At 46.5% G+C, this 25,708-nt stretch overlaps 1 protein-coding gene across 1 annotated transcript; it reads left to right on the top strand.

The window, feature by feature from the left end:
• The first annotated feature begins 5,677 nt into the window (after positions 1 to 5,677).
• On the top strand, positions 5,678 to 25,556 carry lipea (lipase, hormone-sensitive a). The gene is made up of 11 exons (XM_072371081.1): positions 5,678 to 5,715; positions 10,291 to 10,538; positions 12,190 to 12,474; positions 12,635 to 12,725; positions 12,804 to 12,949; positions 13,042 to 13,227; positions 14,149 to 14,301; positions 14,407 to 14,551; positions 17,600 to 17,827; positions 24,756 to 25,126; positions 25,206 to 25,556. Exons 1-11 carry the CDS (start codon positions 5,706 to 5,708, stop codon positions 25,470 to 25,472), a joined length of 2,130 nt encoding a protein of 709 aa, XP_072227182.1. The 5' UTR covers positions 5,678 to 5,705; the 3' UTR covers positions 25,473 to 25,556.
• The last annotated feature ends 152 nt before the right edge of the window (positions 25,557 to 25,708 follow it).

Here is a 25,708-nt window from a genome sequence, read left to right as displayed (position 1 = left end):
AGATGCACAGAGTTAAAATATTCTGGGCTCGCTCTCTCGGCTGTGAACACCTGATATTCTCCTGTGATTTTGTATAAAAGATACCTGAAAGCAGTCACTGATAACACACCTTAATACGAGCTGGTTTCAGCTGGTTTTTCTGCATTTTAGGGTAAATTAAACACCAGTTTGGGCCAGTATCTCCTGCCTTCCTCACCATGATTATGTGGAGTCATGGAAACGACTTTATCTACATGTTGGAGATCATGAAGAAACAAGCAGCCATCTAAACAAGATATGGATGGATAGATGGATAGATGGATAGATGGATAGATGGATAGATAGATAGATAGATAGATAGATAGATAGATAGATAGATAGATAGATAGATAGATAGATAGATAGATAGATAGATAGATAGATAGATAGATAGATAGATAGATAGAATCCTTGAATAAAACCTGTGATACATTTAATTCCTCTTCATAAGGAGGGACTCGGACAGTTTGGTAATTCACAGAGATTTACTTTGACCTAATAACACAACAAGTTATTGGATTGGTAGATGGATGGATGGATGGATGGATGGATGGATGGATAGATGGATAGATGGATAGATGGATAGATGGATAGATGGATAGATGGATAGATGGATAGATGGATAGATGGATAGATGGATAGATGGATAGATGGATAGATGGATAGATAGATAGATAGATAGATAGATAGATAGATAGATAGATAGATAGATAGATAGATAGATAGAGTGAACTCTAATTAATCCATGTTTAAAACTACATCCATTTTTCCATTTCAGGCCAAATTGATGTGGAAAAAACATCAAAAATCTTTGGATCAAATGAAAATAAATGAAAGATTCCCTCTTTTTCATTCCTTTCTGTTTTTGTATTTCAAAAATAGCTCATGAAGGAACGCAAATAAGATGCTGAGGTGTTCACCGAGCCTCCGAACTCCCCTCAAACTGATTTAACGGCATCTGTGGGAAGCTCGGTCCACAAAGACCCCCCCCCCCAGCATCCACTGGACCAACAAGAACCATGGCTGTTTGGTACAGGAACTCCTTCATATCTAAATCAAACGGTCAAAGTTGACAATAATTATAACTTAAAAAATCCTGATTGAGTCCAAGCTTGAAACTCATTAAAATTCTATTTAAAAAAAAAGTCAAAATTTTGAGTTTCTGGCTCAAACATTCGAATATTTTACATTTTATCACTAAATTTGAACTGATAAGACACAATTTTAAGGTAGAATTTCCATATTTTGTGATACTAAATAAACATTTTGTCATGAATCAAAGTGTTTTAAACAGTTTGGGAGAATGAAAGTCTGGAAAAGTAATGACAGAAAATAAATCTTGAGTATAGTCAGTGAAAAATGTGCTGAACCAAATTACGTTAAAGGGTTAAAGGAGGCCCAAACAAAGAAAATACCTTAAAAAAAGGGGGCAAACATGTATCCTGGAGCCAGTTTCAGTCAGTAACACACCTGTCCTGCAGCCTGTGTCTCAGATCTCAACTACCTGGAAGGTGATTTGACCTATTTGTCTCTTATTGGAAAGGAGAGCTGGCTCTGCCAACTTCTCCTCCCCTCAAACAGTGTTGAGCCTTCATTGCCTCCATACCTGTGTGTTTAGGTGACAGAAACTTGTAAATGAGCCTTAGTTTGAATGTACCGTTTGTGTTGCGTGAGTTGTTAATCAGGGTCGTCGTCCCCCCCCCATCCCTTCAGGTACAACTCAAACAATCGTATCAGCTGCTGCTCTGAAGAAGGAACCTTTACATACTTCATGTTATCAGGGCACATTAATCCTTCAGATCAAATATATACAAAAGAAGCTTCAGATTTGTTTCCTGCACTCACAGCAGAGGCAGAAAGAACAAAGAACGCATGTTTACTGAGGATTTTACAATATTAGCATTAAGTTAAAGCACAGTGAACTTAATTTAACCCTCTTCAGTCGGGCACGTTCTCTGGATTCATAGAACGGATCCACATCGAGATCTGCAGCATTTCATCAAGACAGAGGAAGGAATTCAAATCAAACAAGTACAAAACTGCCTGGAGAAATCCAGAACATTTAACGATTAAAGTTTGAATAAAAATCATCAAACAGTGAAAGGAGAGTCCGAGTTTCTGCCTGCTGAGAGCTGCAGCTCCACTAACATGAAGCCAAGCCAAAGGGTCGGTTCAGAGCTCTTACACCGTTTATTTACCTTCTGTTTCACTCAAATTTTACATTTAAAAACCCGTGGAGTCAGTTTCTTCCCCTCCTGCACAACACCAGCATGAACCTGAGGAAGTCGGAGCTGTTTGCACGACACTGGAGCGAACTGCAGGCTGCGATTGTTAACCCCGCTTCACGGAAGTGGAACACCTGATCACTGTGGTGTTCTGGGAAAGATTTAAGGTGAGGCACAGGCACGAAGCTGGCCAAGAGGTCAGCAGAGACCCCAAAGAGAAGCATTCAGACGGACATTAAGGACACAGCGGCTTCAAAAAGTGGGCAAAATGTTTGCTGCTGCTCAGCAAGGAGAAGATGAGATTATCTCACTTTTAATGCAAAATTCAACTCCTAAACTAAAGGTGAAACATAGCTTGAAGCCCATAAAATGGATCTTCATATTCATGTCTGTGTGGTGTGTTGCTGTTCAGCCGAGCATCTTTAACAGCTGATACGAGTAGATTATTTCTGCTAAATCTGTGAGAATGTGGAACTAAAACAGTGTTTCCAGCACTTTGAATAATGTCACAGCGTTGTGATGAAGACAGAGAAAAAGTTACGGATAACTCAGGTGGACATAACTTAAAAGATCCGTAACAAAAATAATCAGCTTTCATCAAGTGTTGGTCCAGGGTTTGTTGATATATTTCATTATGGGTTAAAGAAAAGGACGAACAGCAGCTAAAAATAATGCTTTTAAACAGTTCGTTGCTTAAATGTTGCTCTCAGACATTTCCAGCAAACAAAAGGTGAAAGAGTTAAATAACTTTGTATTTTCCGTGGAAAATGATCCACATAAAAAGTCGCCTGGTGCCGTTGTGAACACAGACGAGAGCAGATTAAACAGTGAGTCAGAGATCTGTTTATAGAAGCAGTTGGTGCGACAACACGAGTCATCGTTGTTGGAGCTGAAGCTCATGCTGCGGGAAGGAAGCGTTCATGGAGGACGACGCTGAGTCACAGAGCAAAGCAACACCAACGAGAGGCTGGAACAAAGAGAATAAAACTGGAACTTTCCTCATTCCAACCACCTTTGAAGGTTTCCTTTCTTGGTGAGGCTCAGACTGAAACGTATTGATCGATGCGACAGACAAGCACAGTCACGCTCACATCAGGCTTTTTATGAATAGATCCTTCTTTTAAGGATGCGTGATGTCAAACTACGGTTTGAGTTAAAGTGTCTGAACGGGACTTTTCCCACAAGCCTCCCTGCATGTTTCACACAGACAGGAAGTTAAATAATGTGCAGCTCAGGTACGTCTGCTGTTGAATACAAAGAAGAATCACTGACCTGTGCCATTTCACGACCAGGTTGATGCTCACTTCATGATGTTTCCTGTTTCAAAGGAACCTTCGACCTGTCCATGTGACGCTGCTCAAAGACAGAAGACAGTCAAAGTATTTCCCTCACATTTATCAACCTGATGAACTGACAGGGAAGCAAAACAGGTGCTTTACTCTTTCTTCTCTTATGTTTATTTAGTTAGTGCATTTAAAAATGGAGCTGAAGCTAAATTTCCAGTCCAACAGAGGGAGATAAGGAGCGATATTTACTCATTTAACTCCAAGAAGTTTCCTAAAATGCTACAAAACCTTAAATATGTAATTTGTTGCTTAGTTTGAACCTTTATTTAACAGAAGAAGAAATGATTTTCAGCCTCTTCACTGAACATTTCATCATATTTAGAAAACTGAACCAAATACAGATTCTGCTGCAGCATCACTCAGTGAAAGTTGTTCTGGAGTCAAAGAAAGACAGAAAGTTTATAGAAGCTACAGCAACAGCTTCTGGAGCTTCTCCAACCAGCAGGTTACCTGCTGACAGGTGAGGGTGTCAGGATTGGGTATAAAAGCAGCTTCCACCAAAGGTTCAGCCTCTCCAACAAGGATGGGTCGTGGCTCACCGCTTTGTGCCAAACTCCATCAGAGAATCATCAATAAGTTCAGGAAATATTCCTCAGAGTCAGACTGTAAAGAACTTTGGTCTTTCAGCATCTACAGAGCAGAATATTGGGAACAGATTCAGGGAGTCTGGGGAAGTCTCAGTGTGGAAAGGCCAAGGACAGAAAGCCCTGTTGGATGAGCTCGGAGCCCTCAGGCAGCACTGCAGGAGAAACCGTCAGGCCACCATGATCCATACAGCCACATGGGCTCAGGAGGAGCTGGGAAAAGCATTTCCACTCAACACAGTCCACGGCTGCATCCAGAAATGTGAGCTGAAGCTGCATCACACCAGGAGGAAGCCATATATCAGCTCTGAGCAGAACCACGGCCCAGTTCTCTGGACTCCAGCTCATCTCAGAGGGACAGAAAGACAGTGGACACGTGTTCTGTGGGCAGATGAGTTTCAGCTGCTTCTGGGAAAAACTGCTGAGAAAGAGCATCCAGCTGTTCTCAGAGGAAGGTTTAAAGCCAGCGTCTGTGATGGTCTGGGGCTGCAGCAGAGTCCAGGGCATGGAGGGCTTCATCTGGGTGAAGGTACCACTGATGCACAGCTGGATGTTGGAGTTCTGGAGAGACAGATGCTGCCATCAAGGTGACTTCTGTGGTTATTTCAGCAGGACGATGCCAGACCTCATTCTGCAGGACTTCCAGCAGCTTCAGACACACAGAGTGTGTGAGCTCGGCTGCCTGCCTGCAGTCCACATCTGTCTCCTGCTGCAGATGTTGGAGCATCATGAAGAGGAGAACCAGACAACAGCAACCAGGGACTGCTGAGCAGCTGGAATCTGGGATTCAGCAGGAATGGACTCAGATTCCTGTGAAAAACTCAGTTCAAAGCATTAAAAAGAGTGATTAAAGGAAGCTGAAGGATGGAAACATGAGTCTGGAGCAGCTTTCACTGAGTGTTGATGCTTCAGATTCTGGATTTGGTTCAGTTTCCTGAACACGAAGAAGAAAATAATTTATTTTCACCTGTTTGTTTCAATAAAGCTTCAAACTTTACCAAGTCAAAGTTTAAAAATAAATAGTTTTTCATCTTGTTTCTGATAAACGAAATTTTGTGTTGTACTTTTTCTCAAAATAGGATTTATGATGTAAACGTCATCAACATCACACACCAACATGTCAGCTCTCCTAATTTTCTACCTTTTTAGGTTAAAACCAACTAACTAACTAAAAAAAACTAAACTAAACGTCTCGATATTTCTTGAAATGGGGTTTGTACACAGGAAAATTAAGTTTTTAGTGCAATAAAAAATTACTTTGGGTTAAATAAAGGCTTCAGGACTATTAAATGAAGTGTTACTGATTCAAATCTTGTGATGGGTGAATAAATAACTCAGCAAACACGTCATGATTTCAGTTAAAACGTGAATAACTCAACTCTCATCGTGTGTTAGCTTACATGTTGACTTTTAAGCTAACAGGTTCTTTTCGGTGCCCGCGCGCCGCCTCGCGTTCCTCTCGCCTGACGTTTCCCCCCCGAGCTCTGCGGGCGCGCGCGCTGACTGAAACCGACAGAACATCAAGGAAGAGGATGCGGGTGGGTGAGTGGAACCGCTTAAAAGCGCCGCGGAGTGTCATTTTTGTGGCGTTTGTCGGGTTTTTAACGTTGTAACTCGACGCGGATCGTTAGTGTCGACGTCAAACCGTGTCGCCGTCTGTCTGCGTTCCCACGCGACACTAAAAAAGACAACTGAAGTCATCAAAGTTGGTGTCGTGAGCGGAGTTGACACCGGCGGTTGGTGACAAACGGTCGCTTCTAGCTACGATCACGGGAGCGGTTATTCCTGCTTTTTTTGTCCGTGAGAGAGTGTGAAGCGTGTTGAAAATGTTGTGAAACGAAGCAGTTTGAGAGAACGAGGAGCTGAGAGCAGAAAGTAAACTTAAGGTGGCGTGTTGACAGGTCTGCGTCATTCATCAGCTGAGAGGGCTGAGAGGTCAGGCTGCACATGTTTCTGAAGGATGCGCAGATAAAAACACCAGTTTGTTTTAAAGACACACTTCTTCACTTTTAGGGTTTAACACATGAGGAGATAATAAAGATAATCCAGTAAATCCAGCTTCAGATGAACATCAACCCACTGAGTCATGATTCATTCTCTCCAGCGGTGCTTCAGCTCATTGAGGTTTGCAGCATTGGTTTCTGCACAGCTCTCTTAAGGTCCCACCACAGCATTTCAGTCAGGCTGAGGTCTGGACTCTGACTGGACCATTGCAACACCTCGATTCTTTTCTTTTCCCACATTCTGCTGTAGATCTGCTGCTGTGTTTGGGATCTTTGTCCTGTTGATGAGCCAGTTTCAGCCCAGCTTTAGCTGTGGGACAGATGGCCTCACATCTGACTCTAGAATACTTTGGTATCCAGAGGAGTTCATGGTGGACTCAATGACTGCAAGGTGCCCAGGTCCTGTGGCTGCAGAACCAGCCCAGATCATCAGCCCTCCACCACCGTGCTTGACAGCTGGTATGAGGTGTTTGTGCTGATATGCTGTGTTTGGTTTCCTCCAAACGTGCTGCTGTGCATTAGGACCAAACATCTCCACTTTGCTCTGGTCTGTCCAAAGGACATTGTTCCAGAAGTCTTGAGCTTTGTTCAGATGCAGCTTTGCAAACCTAAGCTGTGCTGCCATGTTCTTTTTAGAGAGAAGAGGCTTTCTCCTGCAGCCCTTCCAAACAAGCCATCCTTGTTCAGTCTTTTTCTAACTGTGCTGTCATGACCTTTAACCTTTAACATGCTAACTGAGGCCTGTAGAGTCTGAGATGTAGCTCTGGGCTTTTTCACCTTGGGGTGACCTTTAACCTTTAACATGCTAACTGAGGCCTGTAGAGTCTGAGATGTAGCTCTGGGCTTCTTCACCTTGGGGTGACCTTTAACCTTTAACATGCTAACTGAGGCCTGTAGAGTCTGAGATGTAGCTCTGGGCTTCTTCACCTTGGGGTGACCTTTAACCTTTAACATGCTAACTGAGGCCTGTAGAGTCTGAGATGTAGCTCTGGGCTTCTTCACCTTGGGGTGAACTTGCTGGGACGTCCACTCCTGGGAAGATTGACAGCTGTCCTGAATGTTTTCCACTTGTGAATAATCTTTCTCTCTGTAGAATGATGGACTCCAGATAGTTTGGAAATGGCCTTATAACCCTTCCCAGACTGATGGGCAGCAGCAGCTGCTTCTCTGAGATCATTGCTGGTGTCTTTCCTCCTTGGCATCGTGTTAAACTGACAGAACTTCTGCTTTTATAGAGCTGCTCACTTAAAGAAACTGAGACACTGGAGGCCATCGTACATATTTAAAAAAGCACACATCTGTCTCACTGCTGATGGTGAAAACACAAACCATCAGGTTGGCAGAGATGGATGGAAGGAAGAAGTTCCCTCAAAGCACAGAAGTCTCTATTACCTGAAAAGGAAGACATGAATCTGTTTGAGTAGCCTGGAACACAGTTCTTTAGTTGGACAGGTAACCCAACAAAGAGCTCCTCCCTCAGCCCAGAGGATGAGGCGTCCGGTGCCGCCCTCTCAGGACTCTCAGTCCAGCCTTGACTCTCACACTTTGGAACCAAAGCAGGCAGGTGAGAAGGACCTGGGCCTCCCACACATTGGCCGAAGCTCCCAACAGCTCGTTTAAAACTTCTCTCACCGCGATCTGGATGGCAGAATCTACACCGACATATTCACAGAACCTCAGTGCAGCACCATCCAACCATCAGAACTTAGTGGTAGACGGAGACATTTCTCACTGAAATGACCCAGAAAACACAGGTTACCTGATTAAAATCATCCCTGTTGACAATTTTCACATTTAACCAACTTTAAAAGCCTGATATCAGAGAAAATATCTCTGGGAAAACCTGAAATGTCTGAGCTGACGCTCCAGAAGAAGCCTGGTGGAGCTTCAGCATCTCAGAGTGGAACCTGAAGCCTGATTCTGATCTATTAATAATGATAAATAACTCTTTGTTTGTGGTGACAGGTGAGTTTTATTTGCTTCCAGCGCTGATGATTTGTCCAGTGAGCTCCACAGAGACAGAAACGTGTTTATGGCTGAAGTCTTATGTTGTGCACACGTTTAATTTATGTGCACGAAATAAGTGGAAGAGCTGGGTGGAAAGTGAAGAAATGATTTCTAAGAAAGAAAACTAGAATCAGACCTGAAAGTAAATTCTAATTTGAACATCTTCAGTTGTCGGAGACCTAAAATCTGCCCACTGAGACCCTGACTACTGGGCAGAAATAGAAAAGCCAGCTGAGCATGTGTCAGCTCTGACAAAGCCCTCAGTGTCTGTGAGCACGGTGACCCAATGTCCTGATTTCTCCTCCTGCTGCAGGCTCTGAGCTGACAGCTGCTGCTGACTCTGTTTACACCGACACTTCCATTTAAACTGTCTGACTGATGAAAAACGCACTCTGTGTGTTCCTTTTATCTCCCGCTGCTCCTTACACCGACTCCTCTCTTAAGCCCCAAGTTTTCTGCTAAATCAATACTACATTTTTTTCACATTGAACTGACAAACAAGGAACACTGATGCAAAAAAGCCAGACGTGTGATTACAGTCCAGCCATCCTAATCAAAAACTGATTGCATAGTATCAGCTGCATTGATCCAGCCCTCATTTCTTTCATTTTTCCATGAAAACAGGAAGCAGCTGCAGAGATTCACTGAAACATGTTCAAACCTGAACATAAACCCAGAATCTGAGGCAGAAACAGAGTTTTTTATCAGTTCTCAGCAGCTTTAAAGTGAATCTCTGGTCTGAGCTCCTTTATTCTCCAACACAGCCTGAACCCTCTGAGACAAGCTTTCTGTCATTTCTTTAAGGAGTCTTCAGGAATAGTTCTCCAGGCTTCTTGAAGGACATCCCAAAGCTCTTCTTTGGATGTGGGCTGCCTTTTGTTCCGTTCTCTGTCAGATGATCCCACACTGCTTCAATAATGTTGAGGTCCGGGCTCTGGGGAGGATTCATCCCTCCATAAGACCTGTTGCCACTGATTTTCAGTCCACTTCTTGTGTCATTTGGCACAGCTCAGCCTTTTCTCCCTGTTTCCCTTCCTTAAGAACGGCTTCTTGACAGCCACCCTTCCATGGAGACCATTTCTGATGAGGCTTGGGCCAACAGTAGATGGATCAGCTGAAGGTCCAGATGCATCTCTCAGGTCCTGTCAGGTCACAGCTGGATTTTTTCCTCTTTCTTAAGGACATCACTTTCAGATCCTGTTCATCTGCTGGAGATAGTTTTTTAGGCCTGACACTTCTTCTTTTGTCCTCCACTTGTCCAGTTTCCTCAAATGTTTTAAGGACACACTGCACACCATGCTGAGATATGCCAAGTTTTCAGCTAATAGCTCTTTGGGAATCACCTTGTTGCTGCAGAAATCCTATTTTCTGTCTGTCAAACTGTGTTTTCTTTGCTGTTTTTCATAGATGCAGCTAAAGAAATGGGAACAAATGATGTGTCTTTGTGACAGGCTGCTGGTAACAAAGTGCCTAAAGATCCAGTTTAAAATGGCTTCTTTGCTAAGTTGTCTGTTCTGTGTCGACACAACACTGGTTCATCCCTTGAGTTAGGAGCCTTTTTTCTGCCTGAATGGGTCAAAGGTCAGAGTTAAGTGGCTGAACAAAGAAAAAACACTGAAAATGCTCAGGAACAAGGACTGAAGATGAGTGAAAAAGCAGAAAATGTCCAAAGAAAAACCTTCAGAAAGCTGCAGAAGTATTGATCAGGACACTTTAAAGGTTACAGAAAGTCTGAAAGAAAGTCAGCTGATCAGGACTTTTCCATTAAGTTGCTGAATAAGACACTCAGAAGCGCAGTTTAACCACTTCTGTGGTACATCTGGAACCCTGTTTATGGCTGTAATTAAAGTAACTTCCCGTGTTCGATGGCGTCAGTGGGAGTCGACGCTAGTTTCAAAGTTCTTCCTTCGGGCTGTTCTGGAACTTCAACCCTTGACCAAGCAGATAACACGAGTACAGAATAATCCCCACAGCAGGGAGTAATGTGGTGGCTGATGTGATCAATGTGTTTCCCCTCAGGATAGGTTGTTCTCATCACATGCTCCTAGCTGCTGAGGCGGATATAAACCAGCTCAGACGTCTTCTTCTCCCTCTGTGTGTCTCCCAGCCTCAGATATGGATTACAAAGTTGTGTTCACGGCCTTGGAGAACGTGTGTGAGGACAACATCTCCGTCCTGTGTGGCCCGTCTGACGTGCCGTACGGCACCGTCACCCAGCGTCTGCTCACATGTATGAAGACCATCCAGGAGCACGGTCGAGCCCTGAAGCCCGTGGTGGCCAGCTTCACCGCCGTCTACCACCACTACGACTTCGACGCCCAAACGCCGGGGAATGGCTACCGCACGCTGGTTAAGGTACGCCACTCCCAGCAGGATGCATTCTGCTGCTCACGTGTGTTCGAGTCAGAAAAACTGATCGTAGCTGGACGGTTAAAAGCTTCAGAATAAGAAAGGAGACCATAAAAAGCTTATCTCCACTCAGAACTGATAAACCAGGCTGATTATCTCAGAAAGTCCTGATTATCCACCACGGCCTGCAGGATCCGGTGTGATTCATGGTGTTACAGTTCCAGGGTTAGCAAGCAGCTGTGGCTAAACATGCTGCTGCTGACTGTGGGGAAGGATTTAATCACCTTGTAGGAGCATATAAAGCAGCATTTCACTGAAGAAAACCCTGAGAATTCCTCACTGATAACTCTGTCTCTCATTTCTAATTCACCTCTTTTAATTTTTATCTGTTATTTGGTTCATTCTTATACTTTAAGATGTGTGAAAAAGGAAATGTTTAAGAACCTTTAACCGGTGCATAAGGAGGATTACGCAGTGATTTCTTCTGATTCAGGTCCTGTGACGGACCTGTTTGCCCCGCTCATCGCCTGATGGCAGCTTATTTGTTGTAATTACAATCATGACAAAGTTTTATATGAAAGTTTCTTTACATGAGTCTGAATCAGGATCCTGAAATGAAAGATTTCAGCTCATCAGGTTTCACCGACAGTAACTGCTGCACGTTTGTAATCCATCAGATGCCTTCTTCTTCTTCTTCTACTCCTCCTCCTCCTCCTTCTTCTTCTACTCCTCCTCCTCCTTCTTCTTCTTCTTCTACTCCTCCTCCTCCTTCTTCTTCTTCTACTCCTCCTCCTTCTTCTTCTTCTACTCCTCCTCCTCCTCCTTCTTCTTCTTCTACTCCTCGTCCTTCTTCTTCTTCTACTCCTCCTCCTTCTTCTTCTTCTTCTTCTACTTCTCCTCCTCCTCCTTCTTCTTCTACTCCTTCTCCAGTGGAGTATTTTACATGGTGCCATAGCCACAAATGCCTATTTATCTGTTTTTACTCACAGTGTTTTAAACGTTTTTAAACCTTTCTGTGGTTTGGCTGAAAACATTTTTCATGTTTTTACTGAGTGCGATAGGTTAGCAGAGTTTTTTATAGTTTTAACTCGTGTATTTAATCTATTTGGTGCTACTTTTACTGTCCCTGGTTTTATCTGTGGTGTCAGATACAAAAAGACTGATAAATTTTCTTGTAGGAGAAGCCAAACTGTCGATTTATCTGACCCGCAGAGACAGACTGCGGGGAGGATGGACCCTGGATGCTGTGACTCTGTGGAGGTACAACGTTAAAGCCAGGCTGAGGCTGGAGTTTTGCTTCCACAGACTCACCGGCAACATAACTGAATTTGCACATCACTGGGCTCATGAGGGGATTTTGTGCCAGGTGGCTGACAAAGAACTGCAATTTGCACATTTTCTAAACTGATTGATCCTTTTATTATTAAGTAAATTGTGTGAAATGTTTTGATACAAAGTGTAAATAAAGTGCTGTTAAAAATCAAAATCTTCTTCTTCTACTCCTCCTCCTTCTTCTTCTTCTACTCCTCCTTGTTCTTCTTCTTCTACTCCTTCCTCTACTCCTCTATCTCCTTCTTCTCCTCCTCCTCCTCCTCCTTCTCCTCCTCCTCCTCCTCCTCCTCCTCCTCCTCCTCCCCAAATCTCATGCTTTTTCCAGGTTCTGCAGTCTTGCCTTTTGCACATCATTCACAAAGGCCGGTACATCGCCTCCAACTACAGCGGCGCCTTCTTCAGGGCCGACCACAACGCCTCAGAGATGGAGGCGTACTGCAGCGCCCTGTGCCAGCTGCGGGCGCTGCTGCACCTCGCCCAGCGGCTGATGAACGACAACGACCACGGGCAGCTGTACACCCTGCAGGACGGGGACCTGAGCCACAGGTTTGTGCAGGAGTACAGCTCCATGCACAAAGCGTGCTTCTACGGCCGCTGCCTGGGCTTTCAGGTCAGCCGACAGCTGTGGCTGATTTCCAAACCACTTTCCTTTCAAATTATTTTTAGCTCATCATTTTGTCCCCTCACTGCCCTGTCTGTGAAACAGCCTGACCATAAAACAGGTATTTGTGAGGCCTTTTTATAGCCGGAGGCTCTGTTTGCTTCCACAGTTCTCTCCTGCCCTCCGCCCCTTCCTCCAGACCATCGTCATCGCCATGGTTTCATACGGGGAGACGTATGGGAAGCAGCAGTCTGGGATCAGTGAGTCTCGCTTCACATGGAGACGGTTCCACTTCCTGTTGGTGTTATTTTCACATCTTTAAAACCCTCTCCCTCCAGGTAAGGCCGCCCTTTCTCTTCTCACATCCGGGAAATACGTCATCGATCCAGAGCTGCGTGGCGCCGAGTTCGAGCGCATCACCCAGAATCTGGACATGCAGTTCTGGAAGTCCTTCTGGAACGTCACGGAGTCCAACATTTTATCAGTAGGCAGGGTCAAACGCCACTTGTTTTTCTGAGCCGCCTGAGGAGCTGGTGCTCCAGACGCTCACACCTGTGCACGTTTCCTTCCCTCCAGGGCTTCAGCCGGTTAGCCTCTAACCAAGTGCAGGTGAACTTCACCCTGACCGTACCTCCTGTCACTCTGCACCTCCCTCTGGCTTCAGACCCCAGGCTGTCCACCACTGTGTCCCCTCCACTGGCCCACTGGGGCCCCGGGCCTGTGCACATGCGACTGGTGTCCCATGAGCTTCGAGAAGGACAGGTGAGGTTCTCCAGTCCAAGCAGCTGCAGAGGCTCAGGAGGACTTCAGGAGCTTCCAGAGAGGCAACAAACGTTAACTTCAGAACGCTTTCGTGGCTGCAGCAAAGAATTTTTTAGGTCATCGAGTCATCTATCGATTATTATCATGAACTGTCTTTTAAGTACAGACAGAATTGGCCAAAAGACGTGTTGATAAAAGCTTTTCTCACCCGGATGCTGTAGCATTGACGCTGTGCTATCGTGCTAAGCTAACTGGCTTTTACAGTGAACACACTGTTCAGTATTTTCTCTTTTCTCTTCTTTGAAATGCTTTCGCTCCTCGTTGTTTTCTCCGGATTTCCTCCATCAAATCAAGCTGCTACAAACGCAGCACGTGCGTGTGCACGTGCGTGTGCACGTCGTGTTACAGCGCTGAGCAGAACATGTCGGTGGGAGTTAAACGAAGCATCGAAGCAGATCATTTCCATGAAGGGCTTTTAGGAACCGAGTTACTCGATGAATCGTTTCAGCCTTAAATAAAATAATACGATGTTTGGCTTTCATACGTTCATCCAGTTAACGTTCATTTAGAACATCTGGGCCGATTGTCAAGTTAAATCTCAGGAAAGTCCTGATAAAAGGAGTTCTATGAACTACAAGCAGGAACTATCTCCAGTGGTGATAATAAAAGGTTCCTGTGGTCCAAAGACACCTTAAAACAGGGAATAAACCGCTGCTACTGTTCACATTTAAAAACTGTGAGAGAAATAATCAGAATAATGATGATGAAAGAAAATAAGTAGATACTAAAGACAGAAAGCACCCGGCAAACGTGTGCTTTCTGTCTGCTTTTCATACCTAAATGGTGTATCTGGGGCGGGTTTACTGTCTGTAATCTGGTGTAACATGGACTGTTCCACTCACCTGCCCCCCCGCTCTGTAGGACACTGAGGAGCTGCTGATGTTGTCTCGCGGTGATCCCGCCCCCGCCTCAGGGTCCCGTCTGCCCTGGGTGCAGAAGCAGCCTCGCTCCCCCTGGCTGATCATCCACTTCCACGGAGGAGGCTTCGTGGCCCAGACGTCTCGGTCCCACGAGGTACAGAACACTGTCCTGCTGCCCGGCTGCTGTTGAGTCTTTAATTATTCACCAAAGCAAGTGAAAGTGATCAGTTCATGGTGTCTCCTGCTGCTCCTTCGGCAGAATTATCTCCGGAGCTGGTCGAAGGAGCTGAGTGTCCCGATCCTCTCCGTCGACTACTCTCTGTCCCCTGAAGCGCCTTTTCCCAGAGCTCTGGAGGAGTGTTTCTACGCCTACTGCTGGGCGCTGAACAACTGCCACCTGCTGGGTCAGTGCACACGTCCGACCGGAGAGCGTTGAAACGCGCCGCGTTTTTACCTTTTACCAGAGATTTTAAAGAAAGATTCAAATGTAAAAGAAAGAATATAGAGTTCTTGTTCTGAGGTAAGTAAAAATATGATTTAAATCTTTAATTTGTTCATTAGTCTGAACTTTTATTGAAACAAACAGGAGCAAAGAAATTATTTTCTCCTTTGAGTTCAGGAAACTGAACCAAATCCAGGATCTGAAGCAGCAACACTCAGTGAAAGCTGCTCCAGACTCATGTTTCCATCCTTCAGCTTCCTTTAATGACTCTTTTTAATGCTTTGAACTGAGTTTTTCACAGGAATCTGAGTCCATTCCTGCTGAATCCCAGATTCCAGCTGCTCAGCAGTCCCTGGTTGCTGTTGTCTGGTTCTCAGACACTCCTCTTATCTGCTGTTACTTATCTGGACATCTGTGTATCTGTTGGTCTCGGCTCCAGAATCAGGACCAGAAGGAAAGGTGGTGAATCGAAACAGAAGGGATCAGCTCTGTAACAACCCTGCAGAGGTAAAAAGAAACAGTCAGATCTTAAAGCAGCAGCTCCTGTTGTATCTGCAGCAGATGATCAGGACACCCTGATGCACAGATGCATCATGGGAGCTCTGATGTTTCCCTTTACAGACCTGTGGAAGCTGAGGAGACGGTCAGGACCATCTGCATGTTTCAGTCTCATCAGAGAGGTCTTCAACTGTTGTTTCCCTTCGGCTTCCTTTAATGACTCTTTTTAAAGGTTCGGGAACTGAGTTTTTCACTGGAATCTGCGCTCCGAGCTCCTCCTGAGCCCATGTGGCTGTATGGATCATGGTGGCCTGACGGTTTCTCACTCTGATGCAGCCCCAAACCATCCCAGACGCTGGCTTTAAACCTTCCTCTGAGAACAGCTGGATGCTCTTTCTCAGCAGTTTTTCCCAGAAGCAGCTGAAACGTGGACTCATCTGCCCACAGAACACGTGTCCACTGTCTTTCTGTCCCTCTGAGATGAGCTGGAGTCCAGAGAACTGGGCCGTGGTTCTGCTCAGAGCTGATATATGGCTTCCTCCTGGTGTGATGCAGCTTCAGCTCACATTTCTGGATGCAGCCGTGGACTGTGTTGAGTGGAAATGCTTTTCCCAGCTCCTCCTGAGCCCATGTGGCTGTATGGATCATGGTGGCCTGACGGTTTCTCCTGCAGTGCTGCCTGAGGGCTCCGAGCTCATCCAACAGGGCTTTCTGTCCTTGGCCTTTCCACACTGAGGTTTCCCCAGACTCCCTGAATCTGTTCCCAATATCCTGCTCTGTAGATGCTGAAAGACCAAAGTTCTTTACAGTCTGACTCTGAGGAATATTTCCTGAACTTATTGATGATTCTCTGATGGAGTTTGGCCCAAAGCGGTGAGCCACGACCCATCCTTGTTGGAGAGGCTGAACCTTTGGTGGAAGCTGCTTTTATACCCAATCCTGACACCCTCACCTGGCAGCAGGTAACCTGCTGCTTGGAGAAGCTCCAGAAGCTGTTGCTGTAGATTCTATAAACTTTCTGTCTTTCTTTGGCTCCAGAACAGCTTTCACTGAGTGTTGCTGCAGCAGAATCTGGATTTGGTTCAGTTTTCTAAATATGATGAAATGTTCAGTGAAGAGGCTGAAAATCATTTCTTCTTCTGTTAAATAAAGGTTCAAACTAAGTAACAAATGACAGATTTAAGTTTTTGTAACATTTCAGAAAACTTCTTGGAGTTAAAAGAGTAAATATCGCTCCTTATCTCCCTCTGTTGGACTGGAAATTTAGCTTCAGCTCCATTTTTAAATACACTAAATGAATGTAAACACACGAGAAAAGAAAGCGTAAAGCTTCTATTTTACTTCCCTGTCAGTTCATCAGGTTTTTATTCAGCTGTCTGTTGGATAAAAGTTCAAAATGAAATATAATCTGGAAAATAAGCAGCTCTGTTTGTACTTGGTTGTTAATTGATCACAAGCAGGTGAACGGATGCTACCTTCAGCAAACACTGGTTTAGTGTTGGGGGGGGGCACCTGAACTGAATCTCATTAGTTTAGCTGTAAACAGCATGTTGGCTCAACATTAAACACAGAAAGCGTTCTGTTTACCCTCAAGTAAAGAAGAAGAAGAGACACAATACAGAGAAGACAGTGAGAAGGTCAAAGGTTAAAGGTGCCAGAGTTCATGCATGTAGCTGCTGGTCAGAAAGTTCCCATCACAGATCCGACATCTTGAGATTCATCAGAAACTTCCCAGAATTCAAAGCTGTTTGATGTTAACGGATCAAACTGATCAAAAGAGGAGCGTTTCAGATAAAAAACGACCTCAGAAAGCGCTTCTTTCATTTTAAACTGCAGCCACAAGGAAGGCCTGATGTTTTACTGAAGAGGAATTCTCAGGGTTTTACTTCACCCGAGGACACCGTCAGAGCAGAGGCTCGGCCAGTTCTGGGGCCTCACTTTCCTTCTAAAAGACCAACTCAGTGGGACCGCTGCAGCTCACACTCAGATCGTTCGGTTTCCACCTGATTAATGCGAAGCAGAGCCGGTCTGCAGGTGGCTGATGCGTTGCATCATCCTCAGAGGATGAACCTTTAACAGCCGAGAGACGTGACCTTCTGCCAGAAGCACCGTCAGAGGCGCTGTTTTTCAGAGATCCTTCTGTTGGCTCCTCCTGTCTCCTTCCACAGCCACCGCCCTCATCCTCTGAGCCAGAGTCAGAGCTGTGGCAATAAGCACTGCTTTGGTTACGGTTCTGCCTTTCAGATCTTCTGGTTGAGCGCCGTAAACAGACCACGGCGCCTCCTGTGCGGGCGGCTGGTGGGTTTAAGTGCTGCCTGACCTATCAGGAGGCCGCTGAAGCGGGACTTCCTGGTCCCGGTGGCACGAATGTTTTCCTTTTTCCTCATTGGCTGGTGAAGCAGCAGCAGAAATGTCTGTTTTAATCCTCTCAGCCTTTGAATTAAAGACGCTTTGATCAGTTTTTCTCTTCCCGTCCAGTTTGTGACGGTGAAACTCGCTGACTGTGTTTCAGGCTCCACCGCTGAGCGCGTCTGTCTGGCCGGGGACAGCGCCGGAGGAAACCTCTGCATCACCGTGTCCATGCGGGCCCTGACCTCTGGTATCCGGGTCCCTGATGGCATCATGGCCGCCTACCCTGCCACCATGCTCACCACAGATGCCTCGCCCTCCCGCCTGCTCACGCTCATCGACCCTCTGCTGCCTTTAGGTGTTCTGGCAAAGTGCGTCAATGCCTATGCAGGTATGTGTGCTGCACGCCTCGTTTAACACGGAAGTACTTTCCGGCGCCACTGGGACAGAACACGGGACGGCAGAAGGATTTATGTATAAACCGGAAAAAGACAGAATGTTTAACTGCGGGCTCGTGTCCTCTGCTCTGAACTCAAAGTCTGGCTTCATTTCTGCTGCCACTGATGGTTCAGCTGGTCTTTCACAGCTTTAACCTCCACAGCTTTAACCTCCACAGCTTTAACCTCCACAGCTTTAACCTCCACAGCTTTAACCTCCACAGCTTTAACCTCCACAGCTTAAACCTCCACAGCTTTAAGCTCCACAGCTTTAACCTCCTCAGCTTTAACCTCCACAGCTTTAACCTCCACAGCTTTAACCTCCACAGCTTTAACCTCCACAGCTTTAACCTCCACAGCTTTAAGCTCCACAGCTTTAACCTCCACAGCTTTAACCTCCACAGCTTTAACCTCCACAGCTTTAAGCTCCACAGCTTTAACCTCCACAGCTTTAACCTCCACAGCTTTAACCTCCACAGCTTTAAGCTCCACAGCTTTAACCTCCACAGCTTTAACCTCCACAGCTTTAACCTCCACAGCTTTAACCTCTACAGCTTTAACCTCCACAGCTTTAAGCTCCACAGCTTTAACCTCCACAGCTTTAACCTCCACAGCTTAAACCTCCACAGCTTTAAGCTCCACAGCTTTAAGCTCCACAGCTTTAACCTCCACAGCTTTAACCTCCACAGCTTTAACCTCCACAGCTTTAACCTCCACAGCTTTAACCTCCACAGCTTTAACCTCCACAGCTTAAACCTCCACAGCTTTAACCTCCACAGCTTTAAGCTCCACAGCTTTAACCTCCACAGCTTTAAGCTCCACAGCTTTAACCTCCACGGCTTTAAGCTCCACAGCTTTAAGCTCCACAGCTTTAACCTCCACAGCTTTAAGCTCCACAGCTTTAACCTCCACAGCTTTAAGCTCCACAGCTTTAACCTCCACAGCTTTAACCTCCACAGCTTTAAGCTCCACAGCTTTAAGCTCCACAGCTTAAACCTCCACAGCTTAAACCTCCACAGCTTTAACCTCCACAGCTTTAACCTCCACAGCTTTAACCTCCACAGCTTAAACCTCCACAGCTTTAAGCTCCACAGCTTTAAGCTCCACAGCTTTAAGCTCCACAGCTTTAACCTCCACAGCTTTAAGCTCCACAGCTTTAACCTCCACAGCTTTAAGCTCCACAGCTTTAACCTCCACAGCTTAAACCTCCACAGCTTTAACCTCCACAGCTTTAAGCTCCACAGCTTTAACCTCCACAGCTTTAACCTCCACAGCTTTAACCTCCACAGCTTTAACCTCCACAGCTTTAACCTCCACAGCTTTAACCTCCACAGCTTTAACCTCCACAGCTTTAAGCTCCACAGCTGTAACCTCCACAGCTTTAACCTCCACAGCTTTAACCTCCACAGCTTTAACCTCCACAGCTTTAACCTCCACAGCTTTAACCTCCACAGCTTTAAGCTCCACAGCTTTAACCTCCACAGCTTTAAGCTCCTCAGCTTTAACCTCCACAGCTTTAACCTCCACAGCTTTAACCTCCACAGCTTTAACCTCCACAGCTTAAACCTCCACAGCTTTAACCTCCACAGCTTTAACCTCCACAGCTTTAAGCTCCACAGCTTTAACCTCCACAGCTGTAACCTCCACAGCTTTAACCTCCACAGCTTTAACCTCCACAGCTTAAACCTCCACAGCTTTAACCTCCACAGCTTTAACCTCCACAGCTTTAAGCTCCACAGCTTTAACCTCCACAGCTGTAACCTCCACAGCTTTAACCTCCACAGCTTTAACCTCCACAGCTTAAACCTCCACAGCTTTAACCTCCACAGCTTTAACCTCCACAGCTTTAACCTCCACAGCTTTAACCTCCACAGCTTTAACCTCCACAGCTTTAAGCTCCACAGCTTTAACCTCCACAGCTTAAACCTCCACAGCTTTAACCTCCACAGCTTTAACCTCCACAGCTTTAACCTCTACAGCTTTAAGCTCCACAGCTTTAACCTCTACAGCTTTAAGCTCCACAGCTTTAACCTCCACAGCTGTAACCTCCACAGCTTTAACCTCCACAGCTTTAACCTCCACAGCTTTAACCTCCACAGCTTTAAGCTCCACAGCTTTAACCTCCACAGCTTTAACCTCCACAGCTTTAACCTCCACAGCTTTAACCTCCACAGCTTTAACCTCTACAGCTTTAAGCTCCACAGCTTTAACCTCCACAGCTTTAACCTCCACAGCTTTAAGCTCCACAGCTTTAACCTCCACAGCTTAAACCTCCACAGCTTTAACCTCCACAGCTTTAACCTCCACAGCTTAAACCTCCACAGCTTTAACCTCTACAGCTTTAAGCTCCACAGCTTTAACCTCCACAGCTTTAACCTCCACAGCTTTAAGCTCCACAGCTTTAACCTCCACAGCTTAAACCTCCACAGCTTTAACCTCCACAGCTTTAACCTCCACAGCTTTAACCTCCACAGCTTTAAGCTCCACAGCTTTAACCTCCACAGCTTTAACCTCCACAGCTTAAACCTCCACAGCTTTAACCTCCACAGCTTTAAGCTCCACAGCTTTAACCTCCACAGCTTTAACCTCCACAGCTTTAACCTCCACAGCTTAAACCTCCACAGCTTTAACCTCCACAGCTTTAACCTCCACAGCTTTAACCTCCACAGCTTTAACCTCCACAGCTTTAACCTCCACAGCTTTAACCTCCACAGCTTTAACCTCCACAGCTTAAACCTCCACAGCTTTAACCTCCACAGCTTTAACCTCCACAGCTTTAACCTCCACAGCTTTAAGCTCCACAGCTTTAACCTCCACAGCTTAAACCTCCACAGCTTTAAGCTCCACAGCTTTAACCTCTACAGCTTTAACCTCCACAGCTTTAAGCTCCACAGCTTAAACCTCCACAGCTTTAACCTCCACAGCTTTAAGCTCCACAGCTTTAACCTCCACAGCTTTAACCTCCACAGCTTTAAGCTCCACAGCTTTAACCTCCACAGCTTTAAGCTCCACAGCTTTAACCTCCACAGCTTTAACCTCCACAGCTTAAACCTCCACAGCTTTAACCTCCACAGCTTTAAGCTCCACAGCTTTAACCTCCACAGCTTAAACCTCCACAGCTTTAAGCTCCACAGCTTTAACCTCTACAGCTTTAACCTCCACAGCTTTAAGCTCCACAGCTTTAACCTCCACAGCTTTAACCTCCACAGCTTAAACCTCCACAGCTTTAACCTCCACAGCTTTAAGCTCCACAGCTTTAACCTCCACAGCTTAAACCTCCACAGCTTTAAGCTCCACAGCTTTAACCTCTACAGCTTTAACCTCCACAGCTTTAAGCTCCACAGCTTTAACCTCCACAGCTTTAACCTCCACAGCTTAAACCTCCACAGCTTTAACCTCCACAGCTTTAAGCTCCACAGCTTTAACCTCCACAGCTTAAACCTCCACAGCTTTAAGCTCCACAGCTTTAACCTCTACAGCTTTAACCTCCACAGCTTTAAGCTCCACAGCTTTAACCTCCACAGCTTTAACCTCCACAGCTTAAACCTCCACAGCTTTAACCTCCACAGCTTTAAGCTCCACAGCTTTAACCTCCACAGCTTAAACCTCCACAGCTTTAACCTCCACAGCTTTAAGCTCCACAGCTTAAACCTCCACAGCTTTAAGCTCCACAGCTTTAACCTCCACAGCTTTAACCTCCACAGCTTTAACCTCCACAGCTTTAACCTCCACAGCTTTAAGCTCCACAGCTTTAACCTCCACAGCTTTAAGCTCCACAGCTTTAACCTCCACAGCTTTAAGCTCCACAGCTTAAACCTCCACAGCTTTAACCTCCACAGCTTTAACCTCCACAGCTTTAACCTCCACAGCTTTAACCTCCACAGCTTTAACCTCCACAGCTTTAACCTCCACAGCTTTAACCTCCACAGCTTTAACCTCCACAGCTTTAAGCTCCACAGCTTTAAGCTCCACAGCTTTAAGCTCCACAGCTTTAACCTCCACAGCTTTAACCTCCACAGCTTTAATTCTTCTTTTATTGGAGATTCAGGGGCAGATCAAGTAGAAAAATAGAAAAAAATCCACTTTGTGTTGAACTTTGACCTAAGACGAGATAAGACATTCTCTTCCTGCCCCCCCGCCCCACAGATAACAGCTCATTGCACCACTGAAGCCACCTCAGGGTCACAGAAAGACCTTTTTCATTGAGGTGAACATCCAGGAATTTAAGTGACCTCCAGAGGTCAGGCACCAGCAGCTTTGTCGTCTTTGCTCTCATAACCAGCAGAGGCCTGAAGGGGGCGCTGCCCTCAGACTTCTTCATCTGTCGGAACAACACACAGGAAAACGCGCTGTTGTTTCTCTGTTTCCACAAAATAAAAGCATAGTTTCAGACTTTTAATCAGTACTGAGCCACTCAGGTGTTTAGTTTACAGCGTTCAGCAGCAGCTTGCTAACGACATTAACCCCCGTGGGGCTGACCGGTTGGTGGTTAACGCTCCCGCCGACATGAAGATGAACGTCAGGATGTGTTCTCCTGGCAGCTCAAGGCTCATTTCCACAGCCTTTAAATCTGAGTTCAGCATCAGTCTGATTGGGTCACGTGGGTTTTAGTGTCGGTTCTCCTGGTGGCGAACGATGAAGCTGAAGCTTCTGATCAGTTTGAGGACAGAAAATGTTCATCATTACAGTAAAAACAGATGTTAGAGGTGATACTTTGATGTGTTAAAGTTAGATCTGAATAACTCTTTAAACAGGTTAAAGCATCCGACCAGCAGGTGGCGCTGTTATAAAGCTGTTTGGAGGTTAAAGCATCCGACCAGCAGGTGGCGCTGTTATAAAGCTGTTTGTAGGTTAAAGCATCCGACCAGCAGGTGGCGCTGTTATAAAGCTGTTTGGAGGTTAAAGCATCCGACCAGCAGGTGGCGCTGTTATAAAGCTGTTTGGAGGTTAAAGCATCCGACCAGCAGGTGGAGCTGTTAGAAAGCTGTTTGGAGCTTAAAGCATCCGACCAGCAGGTGGCGCTGTTATAAAGCTGTTTGGAGGTTAAAGCATCCGACCAGCAGGTGGCGCTGTTATAAAGCTGTTTGGAGGTTAAAGCATCCGACCAGCAGGTGGCGCTGTTATAAAGCTGTTTGGAGGTTAAAGCATCCGACCAGCAGGTGGCGCTGTTATAAAGCTGTTTGGATGTTAAAGCATCCGACCAGCAGGTGGCGCTGTTATAAAGCTGTTTGGAGGTTAAAGCATCCGACCAGCAGGTGGCGCTGTTATAAAGCTGTTTGGAGGTTAAAGCATCCGACCAGCAGGTGGCGCTGTTATAAAGCTGTTTGGAGGTTAAAGCATCCGACCAGCAGGTGGCGCTGTTATAAAGCTGTTTGGAGGTTAAAGCATCCGACCAGCAGGTGGCGCTGTTATAAAGCTGTTTGGAGGTTAAAGCATCCGACCAGCAGGTGGCGCTGTTATAAAGCCGTTTGGAGGTTAAAGCATCCGACCAGCAGGTGGCGCTGTTATAAAGCTGTTTGGAGGTTAAAGCATCCGACCAGCAGGTGGCGCTGTTATAAAGCTGTTTGTAGGTTAAAGCATCCGACCAGCAGGTGGCGCTGTTATAAAGCTGTTTGGAGGTTAAAGCATCCGACCAGCAGGTGGCGCTGTTATAAAGCCGTTTGGAGGTTAAAGCATCCGACCAGCAGGTGGCGCTGTTATAAAGCTGTTTGGAGGTTAAAGCATCCGACCAGCAGGTGGCGCTGTTATAAAGCTGTTTGGAGGTTAAAGCATCCGACCAGCAGGTGGCGCTGTTATAAAGCTGTTTGGAGGTTAAAGCATCCGACCAGCAGGTGGCGCTGTTATAAAGCTGTTTGGAGGTTAAAGCATCCGACCAGCAGGTGGCGCTGTTATAAAGCCGTTTGGAGGTTAAAGCATCCGACCAGCAGGTGGCGCTGTTATAAAGCTGTTTGGAGGTTAAAGCATCCGACCAGCAGGTGGCGCTGTTATAAAGCTGTTTGGAGGTTAAAGCATCCGACCAGCAGGTGGCGCTGTTAGAAAGCTGTTTGGAGGTTAAAGCATCCGACCAGCAGGTGGAGCTGTTAGAAAGCTGTTTGGAGCTTAAAGCATCCGACCAGCAGGTGGCGCTGTTATAAAGCTGTTTAGAGCTTAAAGCATCCGACCAGCAGGTGGCGCTGTTATAAAGTTGTTTGGAGTTTAAAGCATCCGACCAGCAGGTGGCGCTGTTATAAAGCTGTTTGGAGGTTAAAGCATCCGACCAGCAGGTGGCGCTGTTATAAAGCTGTTTGGAGGTTAAAGCATCCGACCAGCAGGTGGCGCTGTTATAAAGCTGTTTGGAGGTTAAAGCATCCGACCAGCAGGTGGCGCTGTTATAAAGCTGTTTGGAGGTTAAAGCATCCGACCAGCAGGTGGCGCTGTTAGAAAGCTGTTTGGAGGTTAAAGCATCCGACCAGCAGGTGGAGCTGTTAGAAAGCTGTTTGGAGGTTAAAGCATCCGACCAGCAGGTGGCGCTGTTATAAAGCTGTTTGGAGCTTAAAGCATCCGACCAGCAGGTGGCGCTGTTATAAAGTTGTTTGGAGTTTAAAGCATCCGACCAGCAGGTGGCGCTGTTATAAAGCTGTTTGGAGGTTAAAGCATCCGACCAGCAGGTGGCGCTGTTATAAAGCTGTTTGGAGGTTAAAGCATCCGACCAGCAGGTGGCGCTGTTATAAAGCTGTTTGGAGGTTAAAGCATCCGACCAGCAGGTGGCGCTGTTATAAAGCTGTTTGGATGTTAAAGCATCCGACCAGCAGGTGGCGCTGCTGCTTTCAGCTGATCTGGCTGCTTCAGCAGGCTGCCTCCGCCCTCCTTCCGGCGGTTTAACCGACCCGCTCTCTGTTCCAGGTGCCGACTTTCAGACGGTGGAGGCTGCAGAGAGGAGAGGCAGCCTGAGCGCTCTGGGCCGGGACACCGCCCTGCTGCTCAGTGACCTCACCCAGGGCGCCTCCAACTGGATCCAGTCCTTTCTGGACCCCAACCGGACCTTGGGGCGAACAGGTTCCCAAAGAAGGAACGTGGCCCACAGGGCCTCCGCTCACGCCTCCACGCCCAACTCAGCGGATCTCGTTCACTACCCGGACGGCTTTGTGCCGCTGCGCTCCGACTGCCTGGCGTTGGTCCACCCGACCTCCTGCCCCGTCGTCAGGAACCCGTTTGTGTCGCCCCTGCTGGCGCCGGCCAACCTGCTGAGAGGCCTGCCACCGGTGCACTTGGTGGTAAGAAAGACCTGACAGGTCCCTGTTCAGATGACCTCATCTGACCTTCTCACCGCAGCTTTCCCTTGTGTCTGCACAGGCCTCGGCTCTCGACGCTTTGCTGGACGACTCCGTGATGTTCGCCAAGAAGCTGCGTGCGATGGGTCAGCCGGTGACGCTCACGGTGGTGGAGGACCTGCCCCACGGCTTCCTCAGCCTGTCGCAGATCTGCAAGGAGACGCAGGTCGCTGCCGACGTCTGCGTGGCGCGAATCAGGGAGATCTTTCAGCAAGAAAGCTCCGCCTCTCCTCCTCACAAGCGGCCCAAGCTGCAGGAGACCTTTCAGAGCTCCGGCCCATCGGGCTGATTGTTCTGGGACAAACTGGAAGGAGCAGAACCACGGAGACACACAGCACTTTAAACCTGTACGGCAGCGCGTTTTCTGGAGGAAACGGCGTTAAAAAGAGCAAATAAAACCTTTCTGAAAGGTTCACATTTAGCTGCACAGTGAGACTAAACATCTGTAAGCTCCAGCTCTGATTTATCACCTGATTTCAGGTTTTGTGCCTTTAACAGAATTTACTCAATAAGAGACTTTATGTG

Source organism: Leuresthes tenuis, unplaced genomic scaffold, assembly GCF_036924035.1.
Source record: "Leuresthes tenuis unplaced genomic scaffold, fLeuTen1.0.hap1 SCAF_18, whole genome shotgun sequence".
In the NCBI taxonomy this organism is placed as follows: Eukaryota; Metazoa; Chordata; class Actinopteri; order Atheriniformes; family Atherinopsidae; genus Leuresthes; species Leuresthes tenuis.
The sequence above is the reverse complement of the archived record's forward strand: the minus strand, read 5'-3'. Positions and strand labels throughout refer to the sequence as shown.

Coding starts and splice junctions, on each gene's coding strand:
- lipea (XM_072371081.1), top strand. Junction 12,950..13,041: donor CGGAGTCCAACATTTTATCA/GTAGGCAGGGTC, acceptor CCTTCCCTCCAG/GGCTTCAGCCGGTTAGCCTC. Junction 14,302..14,406: donor AGACGTCTCGGTCCCACGAG/GTACAGAACACT, acceptor CTCCTTCGGCAG/AATTATCTCCGGAGCTGGTC.